General features: G+C 36.7%; 1 protein-coding gene across 1 annotated transcript in view; it reads right to left on the bottom strand.

Annotated features, from left to right (window-relative positions):
* The window catches only part of LOC145989043 (glutamate receptor ionotropic, kainate 2-like), a 98545-nt gene that overhangs the window by 33370 nt on the left and 43854 nt on the right, over positions 1–21321 (bottom strand). Inside the window, exons 7-9 of the mRNA XM_083124341.1 lie at positions 13235–13387; positions 6820–7035; positions 4011–4217 (exon numbers count right to left, since the gene is read on the bottom strand). Coding sequence (XP_082980467.1) covers positions 4011–4217; positions 6820–7035; positions 13235–13387 — 576 coding nt within the window. The remainder of the gene's footprint in view (positions 1–4010; positions 4218–6819; positions 7036–13234; positions 13388–21321) is intronic.

Raw genomic sequence — 21321 nt, 5'->3', positions numbered from 1 at the left:
GTCTATCCATCTGGTTTTGGGCCTTCCTTGTGATCTTGTAGCAATAGGTCTCCAATTGTAAATTTGTTTCACAATTCTTTCTTCGGGCATTCTTTCAATATGACCCAACCAGCTCAATCTTTGTGTTTTGATAAATCTTCTTATATTCTTACTCTTTACTAATGTTTCAAGCTCTTCGTTTGTTTTTATCGCCATATATTATTAGATTGTCTCGTTGGGCCATATATTTTCCTTAATATCTTTCTTTCAAATATCATTAGTTTTCGAATTATATCTTCTTTCAGCACCCAGGTTTCACAGCCATATGTAACCACAGGTCTTATTATGGATTTATACAGCTTTAATTTTATTTTTCTGGAAACTAGTTTGGATTGGAATATCCTCTTATTCGCATAAAATGCTCTATTTCCAGCTGCAATCCTTTCTTTAATTTCTTCTTCAATTTCATTGTTTCCATTTACTATTGACCCGAGATATTTAAATGACTGTACCTGCTCTATGTGCATTGTATCTATATCCTCTTTTTGTTGTTGGATTTTTCTTCTTGTACATCTCATATACTTTGTCTTTTTTTCGTTCACTATTAGTCCATATTTCATTGCCTGTTGCTTTAGTTTCACTAGTGAGTCCACCATTGATTGCTTAGTTCTTGTAGTAATTACTATATCGTCTGCATATGCACAGATCTGTCTTAATCTTGTTGAAATGTTTCCTCTGATTTCCAAGTTCTGAATTATTTCATCCATGAGTATGCTAAATAAAGTTGCTGATAATGGGTCTCCTTGTTTTACTCCTCTATTTATTGCAAATTTCTGACTAAAATCATTGTTTCCTTTTACTACTGCTGTAGTGTTTTGTAATGTCAACTTTATTAATCTTATTAGTTTGTTTGGGACATTAATTTTCTTTAGACATGTAGGAATTATATTTCTATTTACTGAGTCAAATGCTTGCATAAAATCGAAAAATATATTATGCAATTCAATATTATATTCATAACATTTTTCATATATTTGTCGCAGTATGAATATATTATCAACTGTAGATCTATTTGGTCTAAATCCCATTTGATATTCACCCAATTTGTTTTCTGTAATTTCAGAGATTCTATTTTGTAGAAGAATTGCAAAGATTTTGTATGCGACATTCAGAAGCGTAATTGGTCTGTAGTTATCTTTTTTAAAGATTGGGCAAATGATACCATGTAGCCATTCTTGTGGCATTTCCTCTTTATTCCATATGTTGAGTATCAGATTATAAATTTTATTCCTTATCATATATCCTCCGTGTCTTATCAGTTCTGCTGTGATATTATCTGAACCAGGTGACTTATTCATTTTTAAGGATTTTATGATTTTATTTACCTCCTCATATGTTGGTATTGGAATTTCAGTATCATTTTCCAATTTTTCGGGTATTTCATCTTCATACGGTATGTGTTCCCAATTTAATAATTCCTGAAAGTACTCTTTCCAACGGAGTAATACTTTTTCTTTCTCAGATATTACTTCTCCAGATGCATCTTTACATAATGAAGTTGCATGAGTGTAGTTCCTTACATGAGATGTCACAGCCTTAAAAAAATTTCTTGAATCCTTTCTTCTATGGTATTCCTCAATCTCTTTGATTCTATCATTTATCCATTATTTTTTCTTCTTTCTGCATACATTGTTGGCAATTCTCCTTTTATTCTCATATTCTTCACAATTTGCCCTTGTGTGTCTCTGTAAACATCTTTGTCGTGCAGCATTTTTCTGATTTATTACCATTTTACATTGATTATCCCACCATTCATTCCTTGGTTTACCATCTTGCTTTTGTATTACTTCAGTTGCTGTTTTCAGAATAGCTTCTTTGAGTTGCTTCCAATCTTCATTTATATCTTGGGTATCAATAATGTTTTCCAAATTTTGACTCATTTTTTTCCTATATTGTTTCAGAATTTCTTTACTATGCATATTGCTTTTATTCCATTTTATCTGTTGTCTTGGAATACTTTTTCGTACAGGTATTAATTTCTGTTTGATTACTGCCTTGACCAAAAAATGATCCGAATCACAATTCAGACCCCTCATTCTTTTTACATCCTGCACCATTTCCTTTTTATGTTCGTTTACTAAAACATGGTCAATTTGGTTGGTAGTTTTCCCATCTGGGGACACCCAGGTACCTTTATGTATCTTTTTATGTTCATACTGTGTACTCATTACAGTCATATTATTTGCAATAGCATAGTTACATACTAATTCTCCATTATTATTGGTTATCTCATGCAATGTATGTTTACCTGTTACTTCTTCAAATGCATCCTCTTTTCCTATTTTTGCATTTAAATCTCCCAACAGGACTATCAGGTCATGTCTCGGGGTTTTATCTTGCACTACTTGCAGTTCTTCATAAAACTTATCTTTAATGTCATCATCTTTCTCTTCTGTTGGAGCATACACGTTTATAAATGTCACATTACAGAACCTTCCCTTCACTCTAAGTTTAGATATTCTTTCACTACATGGTTCAAATCCTAGTACATGTTTTACCATTTCTCTCTTTACTAGGAATCCAGTTCCATGCTGACCCGTAGTTTCTTTACAACTATAATACACAGAGTATTTATCTTTCTTGATTTCTCCTTGCCCTTTCCATCTTACTTCCTGTAATGCGACTATCTGCAACTTTGTTGCTAAGACTTGGTCAGCTATTTCTTGCATTTTTCCAGGTTTTAGCATAGTCATGATATTCCATGTTCCTACACAGATTATATCTTTCTTATTCCTTTTCATATGCCTAGGTCGTTTTCCATTAATCCATCCGGCTTTCTGTAATTGAGCTTTTTTAGCGGAAGGTTATTTTTATGAGACCAGGGTGCTGGCCTAGTGCTCAACCCCCATTTCTTTGGAGGACCAGGATTTTCTGTTAGGGTTTACTCCCTTAGCTGATAACATCCAGTTTAGGCGCTGGATACTCGCCTTCACCCTCCTCCGTCTGCTACAGCATCGCCCGCCATAGCGGGCCGTATGATCTTTTGCTGCATTGCCCAGGGGTCACGCGGCTAACAGCCTTCGGGGATGTGGAGGTAGGATTTGTTGGTAGTATTGGTAGTTGTTATACCCAATGGCGTTCCTCAGTATTTACAGAGTGCTCATATCAGCATCTGAACACTCCCTGAGACCATACCAACCTTTGACCCCCACCATTTTCATTATTTAATTTATTCCAGTGTTCCTCTGCAATGAACGAAGCTTCCCAGACATTAAACTCTATGTTTCCCATCAATCTTTTTAAAACCCTTCTCTTTTTAATCAAATGCTTCTCTTCGATGATGTGAGCTGACAAACCTGTTCTTGGGTTTAGATTTATAATGACAAATCGTGTTCATGCCATCTTACTATTTTCCTTGCTGTTTGTCCTACATAATCCTTTGAACATGAACAACTTATATTATATATTCCTGTGGTTTCCACATCTGGTAGAGAGTTTCTCATTTTGAATTCATTAAATGTACATTCCAAACTTCTTGGTGATCTAAAAACAATTCTGAAATTAAATCTTCTAAAAATTTTGGCAATTTTATGTGAGAATCCCTTATAGAATGGAATGCACACACATTTATTTTCAACAGATTTTTCATCTGCTAACCATTGTTATAACTGTATCTTTAGTCAAAATGAATATAAATCTCTGATGAAGGGAGCGTGTGTTCTCCTGAAACGTCACAATGAAAAACTGTTTTCTTATGCTTGTAATAACCGTAAACTACAGGAAAATAATTCTACAATGCAAGCAATGCGTACATACAAGAAAAAATCCCCTTAATAATGAGTGATTTTCTATCATTAAAGCTAAATGCATAAAAAAAATATGTTTACATTTTTCTCACACTATACATTCAAGTTTTACGGATCCAATGCAGCAATATGACAAAATTTTCTCACATTTTAAGTATTCTTGTCTTAGTCCCCTCAAAAACATAAAACCAAATTCCTACATAATTTACTCATATTTCTACTTACTCCTTCCAACAGTTCTTTAATCATGCCAGTCCACTGACTTTTGTCTTCATCCCATGTCCCATGCATTTCATCATGTACAAGTTTGAATGTGTAACTAAAATGAAGGATTTTAGATATTTCATCAATAAGATCCACTACAAAACCCTCAAAACGTTCGTTTCCTTTGAGTTGAGTAGTTGCTTCCTTTATCATGAAATAGGGATGGCTCTGAAATAAAACAAAATTTTGAGATAATTCTCATAGATTTTTGCAAATCACAGAATTAGGAATTAGCCCACAGTTGTCACAAAGCCAAGACTTAAAAAAAAGATTGATGGATTGATTGCTATCCACTAATTAACTCTGATACACTTACTATTCATTTTTCTGCGAAAGTTTTTTCAGCGATAGATTTCACCTAATTACCTATCTCTGCATAACCACCAAGTAGATGAATGCTATGCACTAGTTCATGTATGTATAAGCTGCACCTGGACACTATTTTAACTATTGTGGATATGATGTATTTAAACTTGTTACTGTAACTTTTAAAAAATATATAACTTGTAATTACTTTAAAACTTTCATGCTATTTGAATGTGTGGAATACAAATGTGTATGTAACTATGTATTGTTACTGTAGATAACTTTCACTTTCTTGAAATTTTTATCAAAAATTAATAAATAAGGGATAGGCACCAGTAGTTAATACCCATTTCAGCAGTTGACACCTTGAGAAGAAATGTTAAATATTGTCATGAATTCACATAAAACCAATTATAGGTATATCCAGCTGTCGTTAAATTCAAGCAGTGTGTATTAAAAATTGCATTATTTGTAGTCATGGTGTTGCTGGTGCTGAAGGCTGTGCACTTTTGAACTGACCTTGTATTTTGCCATTAAACATTTTGTTCAGAAAGTTCATTCCTTCAGGTTTAATATCATAGACTAGTATATATACTGAGTTACTTAATTAGATAATTAAATTACTCTATTATCCAGAAAAGTAGACTGACAGATTTATTAACTTACACTATCAAAAAATAATGTACAGTACTAATTTCCTCAGAAAACGTTTCTAATACACTTCTTTTGATCACCTAAGAGTCATTCCATGCCAAATCAACACAGATATGTGCAATTTCCAACCTGACCATCTCCGATTTTCATGAGATTTGGGGAGTTGAAACTATGAATGGAAGTTAGTAACTACGAAAATTTTTAGTTTCGTTTGTCTTGTAATTGTTAAATTATTCAAGGTCAAAGTTTGCATAAATTGCTCTTTTTGAGCCTGCTTAGCTGTAGTAAATGTGCTGTAACTCCGCCCCTATTTCGCCTAAGAAGCTCAAATAAAGCTTATTGTGCAGTGAATCAAACAAGGTTTCTAGTGATATATAACAAGCCTACTTTTGGATAAAAATGTAATTTTGTCACGTGACCTTGACCTTTGACCTTGAATATCTCAAAACATGTCATCACCAAAAATTGTGAAAAAAATATATTTGGTCCCTCATGCCATACTCTAAAACATATCAAAAAATCATTCTGGGACTGCAATGGGATCAGAAGATACGTCACATAATTGTTTGAGATACTTTTTCCAATATTCTTCAGTATTCAACTATTTGGTGAATGTCGCTGATTAAAATCATGTGCAATGGTGTGTATGCTTCTTTCTCTCTTGAGATGTCAGCGTGATCTCGATGAGTTCCTAACACCTTAGGAGCATTCTAATGCTTTTTTTTTTAATACCTCAAAAAGGAGAAAATGGTTTCAAGCATGCAGTAATAACTTCTTGCTGGTTAAATATATGTTGGAAAAACCTTCGTCACTTCATTTCTCGTGAAATTCTAGCCTGATTTGATATATCACATCACCCCCTTTCCTTTGAAATTTTTGCATTGAATTCAATATGGCGGTCAACAATATGCCAGACCTGCGCTTGACACACACAGCTAGGGATCTCCCTGTGCTTAACCTATTTCTTTCATGACCAGGATAACTCCTTTACATTTTGTAGGGGGTGTTAAGAGACTTTTGACTCGTCATAGTTCATGTAATAAGGATTATATCAGTCACATAGTTACACATATTATTTTGTATCTTCTGATCCCATTGCAGTCCCAGAATGATTTTTTGTTATGTTTTAGAGTATGGCATGAGGGACCAAATATATTTTTTTCACGATTTTTGGTGATGACATGTTTTGAGATATTCAAGGTCAAAGGTCAAGGTCACGTGACAAAATTACATTTTTATCCAAAAGTAGGCTTGTTATATATCACTAGAAACCTTGTTCAATTCCCTGTACAATAAGCTTTATTTGAGCTTTTTAGGCAAAATAGGGGCGGAGTTACAGCACATTAAGTATAGCTAAGCAGGCTCAAAAAGAGCAATTTATGCGAACTTTGTCCTTGAATAATTTAACAATTACAAGACGCACGAGACTCAAAATTTTCATAGTTACTAAGTTCCATGCATAGTTTCAACTTCCCAAATTTCATGAAAATCGGAGTTGGTCAGGTTGTGGGCTGTGTTGATTTCATATGAAATGACTCCTAAACCAATTCACTATTTGAAATTCGATTCTAATAAAGTAAAACTTTTGTAATAATAATTTATATTTTTACTCCTATTTTTTCATTCATTTTGATTAAAAAATGCCCTTTTTCTCATTCTGTAATGTATCTGTATGTTAATGGAGAAATCTTACTAGCTTATTGACATTGGCATAGCAGGCCACAGAATCAAGTTTGTATATTCCTTAGTAGTTGATACTGCCTTTGGCCACAAATACACTATTAAAACAGCAATACACTTTCATACTCACCATTAATGTTGTTAAGACAAATGTTCTGTTAAATGTGCTTCCATCATCTGCAGTGTGTGGATGATAAGTTTTATTTATATTTACTCCTTTGGCTGAACTCCAAGTGCCAACTTTTTTCAAGCCTATTTTGGTTAATTCTAGAATATCCAATGCAAAATCTGTTCTGAAACCTTTACTATCAAATTTAACAAGACCTGTAAGACCTCGAAATTCATTCTGAAACAAGAAAATTACATATATTGTTCTAGTCTATAACACTTGCAAAAAAGTTGTTAAATTTAATTAATGAACAGAGCACCAGCAGGAATTCAGTACATAAGGAAAATAATATCATTTTGCACCACAATATATTTTAATATTATGAAAACACATTGTCTATTCTGTTCTTTAGCAAAGTTGAGAGAATAGTTATATGCCAATACCTATAGCTTACCTTGTAATAGGCCCCTTGACAGGGTTACGGTAAAGACCTCAACTGCAACTATGGCAGATAAGGATACTTTCGGAATGGCATAGCTGGCCGAAGAGGCACTCATTCTCAAGGAATATAAATATGAGAAAAAGGCACTGTCTTGTTGAGAGGAGGGATCCTCAAAGACTGGGGAAAACCCCCATACTTTAAATTACATGCTAAGATGACAACATTTGGCTTGAAAAGGATAGCTATTAGCTACATGTGCTACATAAAACTTTGATTATCTTCAAACAAGCAGTTAGAAAACAAATTGGAAGATGTAGGTATTGATTTTTTCAGTGATCTGTAGCTAGGCAAAAGAAAAGGGACAGATTTTTAGCATAAAATACTGCTGCACTTAGATAGAGATACTAAAATATCAGGAGAAAGAAATGCAAAATAACGATGGTACAGGAAGTAATAAAGTCAGAGATAATTATTAACGGAAAGAAGAGAAAATGGGGAAAAGAATTAACAAAATTAAAGAAACTGAAGACCTTCAAAGAGGAAATTAAAATATACATGAAGCATTTCTTGATATATGTATGTGTATTAAACTGTACGTAAAGGGTCATACAAGAAGAAATAAAATCCAATCTATTCAATAAGAACACAAGTTTGATTCCTTATGCAAATAATATATAGTTTTTACTTTTGTGGTTAGACAAACAAAACAAAACAATTTTGGAAAATTCTAACACTTTCCAGATGGCAGATCAGCATTTGCTGAACCTCTCTGAGGAATACAATTGAATTTTAAAATACTAAAGTCGTTTTCACGTTCAGAAGACACAACGGCGCTTATGGAGAAACCGCACAGTGTTGCCAATACGGCACTAGCTCATGTCGCCGGGAAATGATGACCTTCCTTCACAATGAAGGTGTTACATATTTTGTATATATAATGATAATTTTATGTAATTATTAATATTAATATTATACTGTGAACGTTACAGTTACCCTTTTTACTATGATCCATTGCGATCACTATACACGCGAGTGTAATGCACGAATATGGCACTTCAGAAATCACTTAAAAAAGTTAAAATCACTGAGCGCTCACACAACTGAAAACAGTTTTTCGAGAGAGGGAAAAAGTCTAAAGAGACCAAAGCAGATCTCCCAATCAAGTAAGGGGAACCTGGCACATGGGTTAGATTCAAGTTGCAACCCAAACAAACAAATGAGTTATGGCCCACGTGAACTGATAAGACGTGAATGACTCAAGCAAGGCATGTCATATTTCTATCTTGAAGCCCCATATTTTGTCACGTGTTGGAAAGCCTTTCAAAGGTTAATATGGTGTCTATGAATTTATGTGTACGTTGGAAACTGAAAGGTGATCTTCATTTCAGTATTAATGTCGACAGTAATGTAAACAAAAACAACGTGTATTTGCGACAACACTAATGTTGCTCACAACAGCAGCATTGGAAATAATTGTCAATTATTAAATTTAAGTAATTTCAATTCTATTATAACAAACTGCATGAAGTTCATATTTTTACTGAATGGAAATAAAATAACAACTCGAAAACTTGGTTGTGATTAGCCGGAATGCTGCGGTGAGCCAGCTCATGATGGCCAGACAACGTCTCCTTACTTCGTGCGTGGTTCGGGTTAAAAAGAAACTCCAAATGCATGGAAGTAATATTTCTGGGAACCTTTGAGTGGTTATAAAAAATAATTTCATTATTTTATCCACAACTTTGTCGCTGGAAGTTTTTACTTGGAATTACAGAACAAAAAATGGCCAGCGACGACATTTTCTACTGCACAAATATAAAAAATCTCCACATACTTTATTTGAATATTTTTTAATGCAAATATGTGCAACGTCTACCTCGGTTGTACACCAGTCATCACAAAGTTAGTCCACTGCTACTTTAATCGGGAACATGAGAATCTGCAAATCATCAGGGCTTGCTGGGTAGAAAAGAAACACAACACTGTTTCAAAGTTAAAATGCAGTTTTATAATCGCGTATATTTCATAATCACTTACCAGTAAAACACTAGAACATTCAATACTAACGTTGGCAATTCCCTCACATATAGCGAAAGTCAAACAACATAATTAATTGCTTACTTTCAACTTATCGGCAAGAAGAAAACTTGGAAACCCAAAATCTATACTTGAATTCCCTCCGTTTCCAAGTTCTTATTATTTTTCACCTTCACCTGTTTTTCAAACTCCGTCTGTCGTCAGGTGAGGAAGATTTAGGTGGGTTCACTTCCTCGGCTGAGATTAGAAAGTGACGTCAACACGAACAGATTTTGATGTATTTATAAACATATATAAAAGTTCCAACTACAACTGTATCAGTCTAACTATAATTATCTGTGACAACTTGCACATTATTTGAAATAACAAACATTTTAAAAATCTTAACTTCTTACAAATATAAAATCTTAAACTCTCAGGTTCGTTACATATGCTTTAAAGTATTGATAAATTCTGAGTACAACCATCACCTATGACAATTAAAAAACAGTGTATTTTTTTTAATAATGAATGCTTCAATTTTACGGCATGTTTCAACGTTAGGAATGAAAACAATGTAAAAATTGTGTTTTCACAGAAAATTTTCGTTTTTAATTTATCTAAAATTATGTAAGCATGTTACCAGTTTTTTTGTGTTCACCATCGTATTCTCTACAAAATTTCCTGCAAAACTGCAGGTACCGATTTTACTGAAGCTAAATTTGTAAATTCAGAAATTTCACAACAGCACGCTCGTATTTCCCATAAGAAAAGCATTGCCCATAAGAGCCCATTGTGTCTTCTGAACGTGAAAATGACTATAGATATTATTTTTTCAGTGAAGTGTAATCCAGGGGTGTTCAAACTTTTAGCTGTCGTGCCTGCCCATCCACTGCCAAAATCTGCAAGTGCCTCTTCTCAATAATTATAATAATAATAATAATACATAAATAGATGTGATATGACCATGAAAGATCAACACAAAATCTCTTCATGTGTTTGTTTAGTGTTGGTACACATACAAGTAATGAAGGTATAATGTGAATGATTAATACAGGCGATTTACAGTCTTTTTAATGTTTTAAGCTGGTCATTTCATTCAGCCATACGATATTCACGAGATAAAAATGTATGAAAAGCCAGATTACATATGTTAAAAACAAGTATGCAAAAATGTTTGGATTTCTTCATTTAATTGTTGAACTGTTTGATCTAACAATGTGCTCAATGTATGAAAGCAATCACCAAAGATTTCATCTTTAATCTTTCTCTTACAAAGCAGCAACTTCCTTTTAAAGGCTGCCAACTTGTCTGAAAGGTGCAAGATTCCCTTGTACCTGTAGAGCAGGGTTTCTCAACCTGAGGGCTGCGAGAGTGTTTCATGGGGGTCGCGAAGGGAGGCAAAAAAGATAGATGTAATTAGGGTCTAGTAGCGGAAAAAATATTTTCAAAAAATATTTTGAATTTATTTTGATAGACATATTTTTATTTCTATACTTATGGTTAAATATAGCAAACAATATTAAACATTTTTTTTAACAGATGAAGAATCATTTAAAAAACAATTCAAATAAAAGAGGTATGAAACTAGTGAAAACTGCATATTGAAATACAAGAAGAATACAAATACAACAAAAACTGAAAATTGAAATGCAATGCAAAATGAAGGCCAGTGTGAAACCTGAGCCTGGTGTGATTTCACTAGTGCGGCAATGTCTGGATCAATTTTCGTGATGCACATTATCAAGTCATTCTCAACTGACAAGTGGTTTCTGGTCTTTGTTTTAATGCTTACCATGGAAGAGAAACCACTTTTGCACAGATACAATGTAGCAAAGGGAATTATGATTTTTAAAGCAACAGATACCAGACCAGGATATTCTTTTCTTCTCTTCAGCTGGAACTTGTCCTGGTCTTCATTACAGAATGCCAATTGCAAAGATTTGTCGCACAATAATTCTATCAGTTTGTCAAGAAGTTGTAGGCTTAGATTGGCTATTTTGATGTCCTCTTCAATGAAGGGGTTTAATATCCATCTTGAACCGGCATTTTCATCAAAGGGAATATATTTTACCATTTGTTCTTGAAGCCCTTCTAGATGTTTGCACACTAAACTGAACAGCATCTTCATGTCAAAAGAATAATCGCAAGTTGAAATAAAGTCTTGAGTTAGAGGAAAATTTTGAAACACTTGATACTATAAAGATTCACCAGTTGTATGTTGAGGCAAGGGTTTGCAGAACAATATATCCTCTTCCACAGATTCAGTCAATTGGAAACACAAGAACTGAGCACAATTTGTTACATCCCAGTTGAATATAAATAAATTCACTTTTCTTAACCTTCTCCTTCAGCTGGTCACGAACATTTTGGGCCAAATCAGAAATACGCCTTGCCACTGTATCATTTGACAATGGAATCTTTTATATTTTCATAGCCTCTTCGGGGTTGATCATTGTTGACACTATATCAAGTGCACAAGGAAGAATCAAATCTTCTGCAATTGTATGTGGTTTGCCTTTTTTGGCAATTCTCAGAGACACTTGATATGATGCCTGAAGTGCTTTTTGACTAACATTGCTCATGTGGGTGATGGTTAACTTCTGACTTTGAAGTACAGAGAGTTTGGTTGGAAAAATTCAAACAGTTTATCTTTCACCGAAGGATGTTTAGATTGCAGGTGCCATAACATCTTGGAAGGCTTCATACTTTCAGCAGACAACAGTCCATTACACAGCACACACTGCGGCTGATTTCCAAGTACCGTGAAACCAAACCTCAAATACGATTCATCATATCTTCTGACCTTCTGTCCTTGTGATGGTTCATCATCTGCGGAACGAGAACTTCCAGGTCTTTGAAGGAACTTATCCATTTTGATTTTTCATTAATAGCACAGAATTCAAATCACGACGCTACAGTACACAATATCACAAGTCAACCAACAACACCGCAACGCCCGTGTATTAGCTACGTTTGTACACACAAAACTGGCGACGCAAGCGGAAGAACTGACTGAAATCAATGATAGAAGTAATTACATTTCAACTACAGTTGAAGAAACTTGCTTGAACAATAAAGAACCTGGAACTGGAAGAAAAAAGTCTGAAATCTTTAACAATGGTAAATCTCGACATTGTTTTGGAGAAGCCTTGAGGTTGCAGCAGCTATATTTGTAAACAATTGATTATTCTCTTGCTGAGGTAATTACAAAGGCTAAGCACCAATTCGCAATAACTGTCCTGTGTTTGTTAATAAATCAACAATGGAGAAATGATTTCGTCGACAATTGGAAAGGGATTGGTTTCATTTGGGATCCTTTGTTGTTCTTCGCAGAGTTGTATATGTGCTTACACACATAAACGCTTATTACAAACCAGAAATTACATATGGGGGTAGCTGGCAAGAGGATGTGATAAAAGGGGGTCATGATAGGAAATAGGTTGAGAACCACTGCTGTAGAGGTACATTCAGAATATTCAGTGTATGGAAAATATCAGAAAGGTATGCCAATTTCTGTACAAAGACACTGTCAATGAAATTTTCAAAATTGGCGTTTCTTATACAAGGTGCGAGTGCAGTTCCTGTTTCAGTTTAAAAACATGGGAGATGACATTGCCGATGGACAACCAACAACAGTTGCAATTACACAGATGAAAAAAAATGATGTAAGCTTTCCTGGCGACAAATGATGAAAAGATTTATATATTCTTTTATAAAAACATTTTTAATTTTCATAAAAAGGGAATAAATTTTCCAAAGTTCAGTCACGCCTCACAGTTTGAATACCACTGGTGTAATCTATTATACAATCAGTAAACACAGGAAATAATTTGTAACTGGAATTTTCTCACACATGACATCAATGTTTGATGGCACAGGTAAATAGGCTATAGCAAATAGACAGATGGAATGTGTGGGTTGGAGAGAACTATATTTTGTGAAATGCATTTAACAAGATTCGAATAAAATACTCACCATTCTCATATTTTTAATAAGACTGTTTCCATATGGCCAATTTTCTTCAGTTTCACAATTTAAGCTTTTGAATTCCACTTCATGTTCATTATGTAGTTGATGAAGAGCATAAGCCAGAAGTTTTACTGCATCAAATAAAATGGCTGCCTCTACCTAAATAATAATAACAAAAAAATAAGCAAAACGATTAACATAAAATCCTTTGAAATAAAATTGTCATTAATGAAAAATGGTTTAAACGTTAACAGTGTCTTGGGACATTAAAATAATATTGCTCTGTTTTGGAGGAATGATTATTAAATATTGTGTCATTGTCTTGAATCAACCAAAAAACATGCAGCTCATTCTGTTAGTATCTTTAGAGGTTCCATTGCATTTCCTGAACCAAATCAGTGGACTCAAAATTCATGCTAGAATGAGTTTTTCAATGATTTTTTTTTTGTATATATACTGCTGTCTTTGTTGGGTTTTTACATGAGGCTCTCTGTGTTGGGAGAAGTAATCAATAGTAAAGATATAATACAAGGAATGTGTGTAATGTTTGCTTTATTACGAGGACCAGTCAATAAAGATTTTCATTACCAAAGACATTAGACAGGGACCATTTGACATCATCCTTTTCGAAGTACTCTCTGTCAAGTTGAATGCAATTGACCCAATTGGTCTGTCAATCTTGCAATACATGCTGGAACCAGTGGCATACAGTGACACTGAAGTAGTCTTACGTTAACTAAAGTCCATTTTTTTCCACTACGAAGTGGATGTAAACAAAAGCACGTGTTCTAGAGAAAGCCAGTGCAGCCCTATTGGTGGATTCTGGCAGTAGTCCCTCCGCAGACCTATTGCACCCTGATAGATAGTCCATTCAATGCCGTCTTGAAACTAGAGTAATACAGCATTGTATGCTGTTCGAAGCATTTACTAGCCTTATTCTTGCTTATGAATTCATAATCATTCTTTAGTAAAGCACCTACGGTGACATTCACTCATTCAAATAAACGAAATTCCCGCTACTTGTCCGTCACTCTGTGTTGTGCAGTGTTGCAAATTCGCAATATTAAGTAAAGTCTATAATCTTGAAACACCGGACTACACAGAATCAGAAAACATGATTTAGACTGACAGTGACTGACATGGGAATCTCTAGATTACACACGTGTTGATGTATATACCACAAACACGCACACACTACTTTCAACTTCATGCGTTTTATCTAGAATGGTAAAATCAACACACTGCAAAATATTGTAGGGAAACCTTTGAGAGAAGCCAAAGTGCTTGGTGCAAATACAACCAGTGATGCTTAAAATCGTACGGAATGTTACTTTAGCATTTATTAAATGATCCACCTACGCTTCCTTTCCTTTACTTCCCACATAAAACATGCTCAGATTTCAGGAACCTGAATTCCTCCAGCTTGTCAAAGAAAAATGCCAGATGCATACACTGGCAACTGCTTCCAAGAAGGAATTTGTAGAGGGCGGGGACACAAGCTTTTGGCGTTACAGATGGGCAAACTGTGCCATTCAGTGTTGCTACCCGACCTTTATAGAAACATCGTTACAATTCGGTAATATTCCAAAGATGTTATCGTATCTAATTGCTATATAGCCAATTTCGCAACTACAAAGTTTTATTAATCTTCCAACACGGGTGTACGTAATAAGACCTTCACATTTCTTGTATCGAGAGACACTACTTCTCGTGGTCAAGAATCTTCCGAAACACTATTACCCTCAAGCACACGGCTATTTATAGCTTGCCTCCCCTCGACCCTGCAAAACCTGCCCTCCTCTCCCTTGCCGTGTGGTGGTTCTCGAGATTTTGCGTAGTGTTTATAGTAGTGGTAGTGCCCCGGTTCACCAACCGAAAATGGGGCTCGGTGGGGCTCGCAGTGTTGCCAACCCCTTACTCGAAAAAATCACCAAGGTTTTTGTCTTGGTCTAACCTAACCTAAAGCAAGGAGCTGGCAACCTTGCTTGAGGCTTTTCTCGCAGTGTTGCCAACACCTTACTCGAAAAAATCACCAAGGTTTTTTTTTTGGTCTAACCTAACCTAAAGCAAGGAGCTGGCAACCTTGCTTGAGGCTTTTCTCGCAGTGCTGCCAACACCTTACTCGAAAAAGTCACCAAGGTTTTTATCTTGGTCTAACCTAACCTAACCTAAAGCAAGGAGCTGGCAACCTTGCTTGAGGCTTGCCTTACAGTGCATAAAGCAATTTTTGCCAACCTACTGGTACTTTTGCCATACCCTTTTACAAAAAAGAGAGAGGAGAGAGGAGAGAGGGGGGGGAAGAGTTAAACAACCGACAGTGCTGCCAACACCTACCTACACTCTTTTTTTTCTCCTATTTAGCAAAAGCTACTATCTTTTTTGAGGCTTAGCCAATTTATACACTGGCGTAACATACACTGGGCAAGGAGAGCCGGCAACAAACACACACTGCCGTAAAAGAGAGAGATGGATGGATGGCAGCACAGTATGTGTGTGCGTGTGCGTGTATAATATGTAGCATTATTAACTAGAGAGTGTTGGCAAACCACCTGCAACTAAAAAAAGAGATATGCCAACGTTGCTGTAAGATGAAGAGAGAGAGAGACCTATAGCTGGCAACAGTGGTGTACGATGTCCTCCCTCTTCTGTGCAATATGATATTATGATGTAACTGTAGTTTTTGACGAGGATTACGAGTTAACTAAAAAAACCTGCAACTAAAGAGAGTTGCCAGCACGCACATACTGTTGTAAGAGAGATGGATGACTGGGGGCGGCATTTCTGCCTATTCACAGTGGCGAATGTACTTCCTGTTTTTTCAAAAGCTAACAATAATGATGGAATTTCATGCTGACGTTATTATTTCTCAACAATTGGCTGAGCTGATGTGAAAATTAGATAGCATTATCTGTACTGAACACGAATTTTTGAACGAAATAAATGCGTCAGGTAACAGCATTGGTGGGGGTAATGTGATGAATTTACGAAAGTAGGCCGGAAAACCTGTGAATGTCTTTGTATTTTGAATGTGAGGTAGTTGCCATGTCAACAGTTGGCGGAAGTGGTCTGAATTGAATTTAACTCTGGCCTTCATTTTTGATACTCACCGCATTAATGCTTTCAGCAACATCCGTCACGAGCGTTTTTATTCCTTTGTGCATTTTTTTTGGAGGAAAATGACATTGCTAAAAATTGAAGTATGGAACTATTTTCTAGAGCGGATTTCTACTAGTCCACGTTGTTAACCTACATATTACTCCTCGACTAATAAAACTAGAAGCTCGAGGGCATCAGGTCCTATTTTTATTGTGAGCTGCAAGGAGAACATTGTGATTGTGATTGAAATTAACTAGCGTGAGTAAATTTGTTTGTTAGCTTGCATGAGTTGGCTTTGTGTTATATAAATAGGTAGTGTTGCTTCTGTGAGTTGATTCTGTAATAGATGTAAAGGAATTGTAGATGAGAGGTAAAACTCTCTACAAAACCCAAACAGTTCTTAAGCATATTGTGGAAGGAATATATACTCGCAGAGCACGCAAAAAGAGAGAGAGAAAAAGTATACAAGATTTGAGTGTGTTGCATGTATTTATTACATATTACTATATACATCAAGCATATGCAAAATAGCAATATGCGGGCGACCTTCTGGTAAGGCACCCCAAGAGTCAACCTCACTTCAACCTAGTATACCCTGGACTGTGGAGTAACAAGGCTCTGGCGACTGGCAGACCAGTATAATTTTGCGTGAATTTGTTATATGCATCAAGCATACACAAATATAGCAATATGCGGGGTGTAAGAGGGCGACCTTCTGGTAAGGCGTCCAACAGTTAACCTCACTTATACGTAGTACACCCTGGACTGTAGAGTAACGAGGCTCTGGCGTCTGGCAGACTAGTATAATTTTGCGTGTGTTAGCCTGTTTTTTTTTTTTTGTGCGTTTGATATTTAGTGGAGGTACATAGTGTTTCGAATTTTATTATTATTTAGTTTTATACACAGAAAAGATATTAAACATAAAATTAAATAAAAATATATCTAATTATGTTTTTTTTTTATGACAACAAGTATTCACAAAAAAAACATAGCAATAATGTGGTTTAAAGTTTTTTAACGTAATTGCTACGTAAACAAAATGGCCGACTTGCAATGAGTGTGTCAAAGTTTTTTAAGCCTAATTGCTACGTAAACAAAATGGCCGACTTGCAATGACTGTGTCAAATATGAATAGATTGAGAGATGGAAAGAGAAGTTAAATATGCTTAAATAAAGTGCTCCTCTGTGCATAGCACCTTACCATAAAAGCATATAGGAAGACTGCCATGTCGATGCATGAAACTTAAATATACATATAAAATTAAAATATTTGGTGCTGACCACATCACACATTGCTGACTTTGCATTGTACTTTCCTATATTCACATATGCACAGTAAGGCTAATTGGGACTAGGCCTACAGTTTTTTTAAAGTAGGATCCGAACCACTATATACTTTTATCGGGTTCGAACCTAGGACCTCTTGATTACAAGGCAACAACACAACCACAGTACTATCGAACCCTAGTAAATATGTAGGAAAAACAATGGTATATACATAATCCAAAGTTGCGTGGTTCTAGGCCCCATAGGAACCAAGAAAATCAATGTCTTGGAAAAACATCTTAAGATATTTGTCTTAATTTTTAAGAAAGTCGACTTCCGGTCTGTCAAGATGTTACTTCCGGTCTGTCAAGAAAATTTTCTTAAGACATTTGTCTTAAGATGTTTTTTCAAGACATTGATTTTCTTGGCTTCTAATTGACCTAGGATGATGATTTTAAGTTTGTTGGATAGGATTTGACGAAAACTATTCGACTAGCAAATAAAATCGATTCCACCCCCTCAAGTTTCGAAAATATAGACAATTTTTTTATTTTTTGAGAAACTTGATTTGCTGGCTTAGTTTTTACCCTATTTCGAAAATTTTAATGATATTTGATAAAAAATTGAAGGTACTCTGCAACCTATTAGAAACATAATGATTAGTGCTTACTGTTTTCGAGTTATTTTAAATTAAAATTTCAAGATGTAATTTCTAAGTTGTTTTGTAACTCGTAAAGTATGGGTCGTAGAAAATCTATTCTTGTTTTATCTGCTATTGCCCGACAAATACTATAAACACAAATAATTTTTTTAAAAAATGGAGATCGAAAATAATTTTGTTTTCTGAAAATAAAAAAAAAATGTGTATATGGAAAAAAAAATACAATTGTGTAATTTTTTATGATGTATGTTTGCATGTAAAAAATAAATATACCTGAAAGTTTTAGAATTTCAAAATCTATATATATATATATATATATATTTGCTATTATATCAGCCAAAACAATAGAATATATATAAACAAAAACATTTTCATAGTTTCACACCTCTACTAGAATGGTAGAAAAATATACTAATAGGCAATAAAATCTGAAGAAGATTCGTGTCTAGCAAAAATAAGCTAAATAGAATTACACATGCATGCAATATTTATTGTGCTTTTTCTATCTATAATCATATTTTTCTTATATATATTTTTTATTTTTTTATAGGTTGATTAAAGTACATATTTGAGGAAGACAACACCACCCATATATAAATAAACCCCTCAAACTAACACTAATTAGAATTAGCTTACAAAATTTTTCTCATAAGGCATTTTTTTATTTTGTAAACACACTACCACCAACAGATCACATATAAATAAACATACCCCGAAAAATAAAAAAAATGCGCTCCATGAAAAGTTGCCCTGTGTGCAAAAGAACCATATCGAGCAAACATTTTGCAAGACATTGTCGCACCTGCGTGCCAGGCAAGCATTTGGCTGCTACCGAACTATGTTCCGGATGCAATAAACACATCACAATTGCGTATGCCAAGAAGCATAAGCTTACTTGTCTAAGCGAAAGTACATCTGGGGCTCAGCCTTCGACCTCCACCAAGAGGAAGGCAGAAGCAGCCTCCATCAATGCACCACCCGCCAAACGCGTCAAGTCTGCGATGAAAGCAGACCGGTCTGCTTTCGGAGGAATATTAGAAGATTACGTCCGATTGTCGGACGGCTCTTGCGATGTTCGTAGCTTTTTAGAGGAGAAGCGAGCAGAGATAGTTTCTATTCTTAGTAATGCACTGGCTACGCACTCCTCCACTAAATTCTACGGTACGCTATGTTGCACATACAAGAAACCGAACGATGAAAGATACACTTTTTTTCATGCAACGAAAGCAAAAACGCTGCATCTGGCGGATGGTGACAGCATTGGAGAAATTTACGACAAGTTTGCCGAAGAGCTCCTGGTTAAACAGGAGGAGCACGAGGCCACAGGCTCGGGCGGTTCGCTCTGCAGAGAACCCCATAAATTGTGTGTTATTTTTAGTCAGTTTACACCAATGTCCGGGTCTAGTTACGTCCCTCTACCACCAGATGTTGCAGCAAAGAAAGCTGTTCTGAATATTCAGAACAGGGATAACAAGTGCTTCGTCTGGTCGGTGCTGGCAGCGTTGCACCCCGTCGACTGGAAAAATCAACCGCATCGTGTTGGCCACTACGAGCAGTACGAGACGGAGTTGGAGGATGCAATGGTGGGAATCGACTACCCGGTGGCGCTTTCGGATGTTGGCAAGTTTGAGGCACGTGCTCGCAACTTACAATTAGCCATAAACGTTTACGGTCTCACCGAGAATAAAAATGAGGTCCACCCCATCCGGGTGAGCAACGTGAGCAACAACAACGAGGTACGAGAAATCAACCTCTTGCTCATCAAGGACGAAACCCATCACCACTACACCCTCATTCGCTCGCTCTCCCGGTTGGTGTCGAGTCAACGGAGCAGTGATAGTCACCACGTCGAGGTGTGTCGCAGGTGCTTGTCTACATTTCATAATCGAGAACAGCAGGATTACCAGCGCATCAGAGGTCCCAACATCGCTGCCGAAAAGCTCGCTCGCCACATGCGTTACTGCAGTACCAACGAGCCTGGGGTGGCAGTCTTGCCCAAACCTGGCACCGTGGAGCGTTTCCACATGCACGGTGCCATGGTGGAGCACCCCGCTATCATCATCGCGGATTTCGAGGCCTTCCTCAAACCCCTGTCCACTTGCGATCCCGATCCCGAAGTTTCCTCCACCACCCCTTACCAACTCCACGAGGCATCCAGTTTTGCATACGTTGTGGTGCGTCGGGACCAGCACATCGCCCCCGAGCCCTACGTGTACCGTGGTCCCAACGCAGCCAAACACTTCCTCGAGAGGATGGTTGTCGAGACCATCGAGATAGGGAAGGTACTGTTGGCCCCCAAGTCTATGCTCCCACTGTCCCCCGACGATCAACGTAGACACGACGAGGCCATCGCTTGCCCTGTCTGCGTCAAGGAGTACACCGCCAACAACGGTAAAGTTTGCAATCATGACCACTTCTCTGGAGATTATGTTGGTCCTTGGTGCAACAGTTGCAACCTCATGGCCCGGGACCCGCGATTTATTCCGATCTTCTTCCACAACGGCTCGGGGTACGACTTTCACCACCTGATCAAGCATCTTGGGTACGACAACGAGGGAATCAGCGTTCTCGCCCAGAACGAGGAGCGTTACATCAGTGTGAGCAAACGAGTGTCGATCCCGGGATCACGCTCTACCGTCGAGCTTCGCTTCCTCGACTCCCTGAGGTTCCTCCCGGCAAGCCTCGATGCTCTCGCGGGGAAGCTTAGCGACGAGCAAATACTCATCACCTCTGCAAACTTTCCGAACTTGGACGTTGGTCTCTTCAGGCGTAAGGGGGTCTACCCCTACGAATACGTCACAGACCCTGCCAAGTTCGAGGAGACGTCGCTCCCCAGGCGAAGTTCTACAGTCAGCTACGAGGCTCGAACATCACCGACGAAGAATACCACCATGCCCAGTCCATGTGGCGCGAGCTGGGTTGTCGAACTCTCGGGGACTACCACGACGCGTACCTCAAACTTGATGTGACGCTCCTCGCCGACGTGTTCCAGACGTTCCGTGCGACCGCAATGAAGATCTACCAGCTGGTTCCCGCCTACTTCTATAGTCTCCCCGGACTGGCGTGGTCA

This window comes from Lepisma saccharinum, chromosome 6 (genome assembly GCF_977018435.1).
Source record: "Lepisma saccharinum chromosome 6, izLepSacc3.1, whole genome shotgun sequence".
Classification (NCBI taxonomy): Eukaryota; Metazoa; Arthropoda; class Insecta; order Zygentoma; family Lepismatidae; genus Lepisma; species Lepisma saccharinum.
This window is presented reverse-complemented; position numbering and strand designations above follow the sequence as displayed.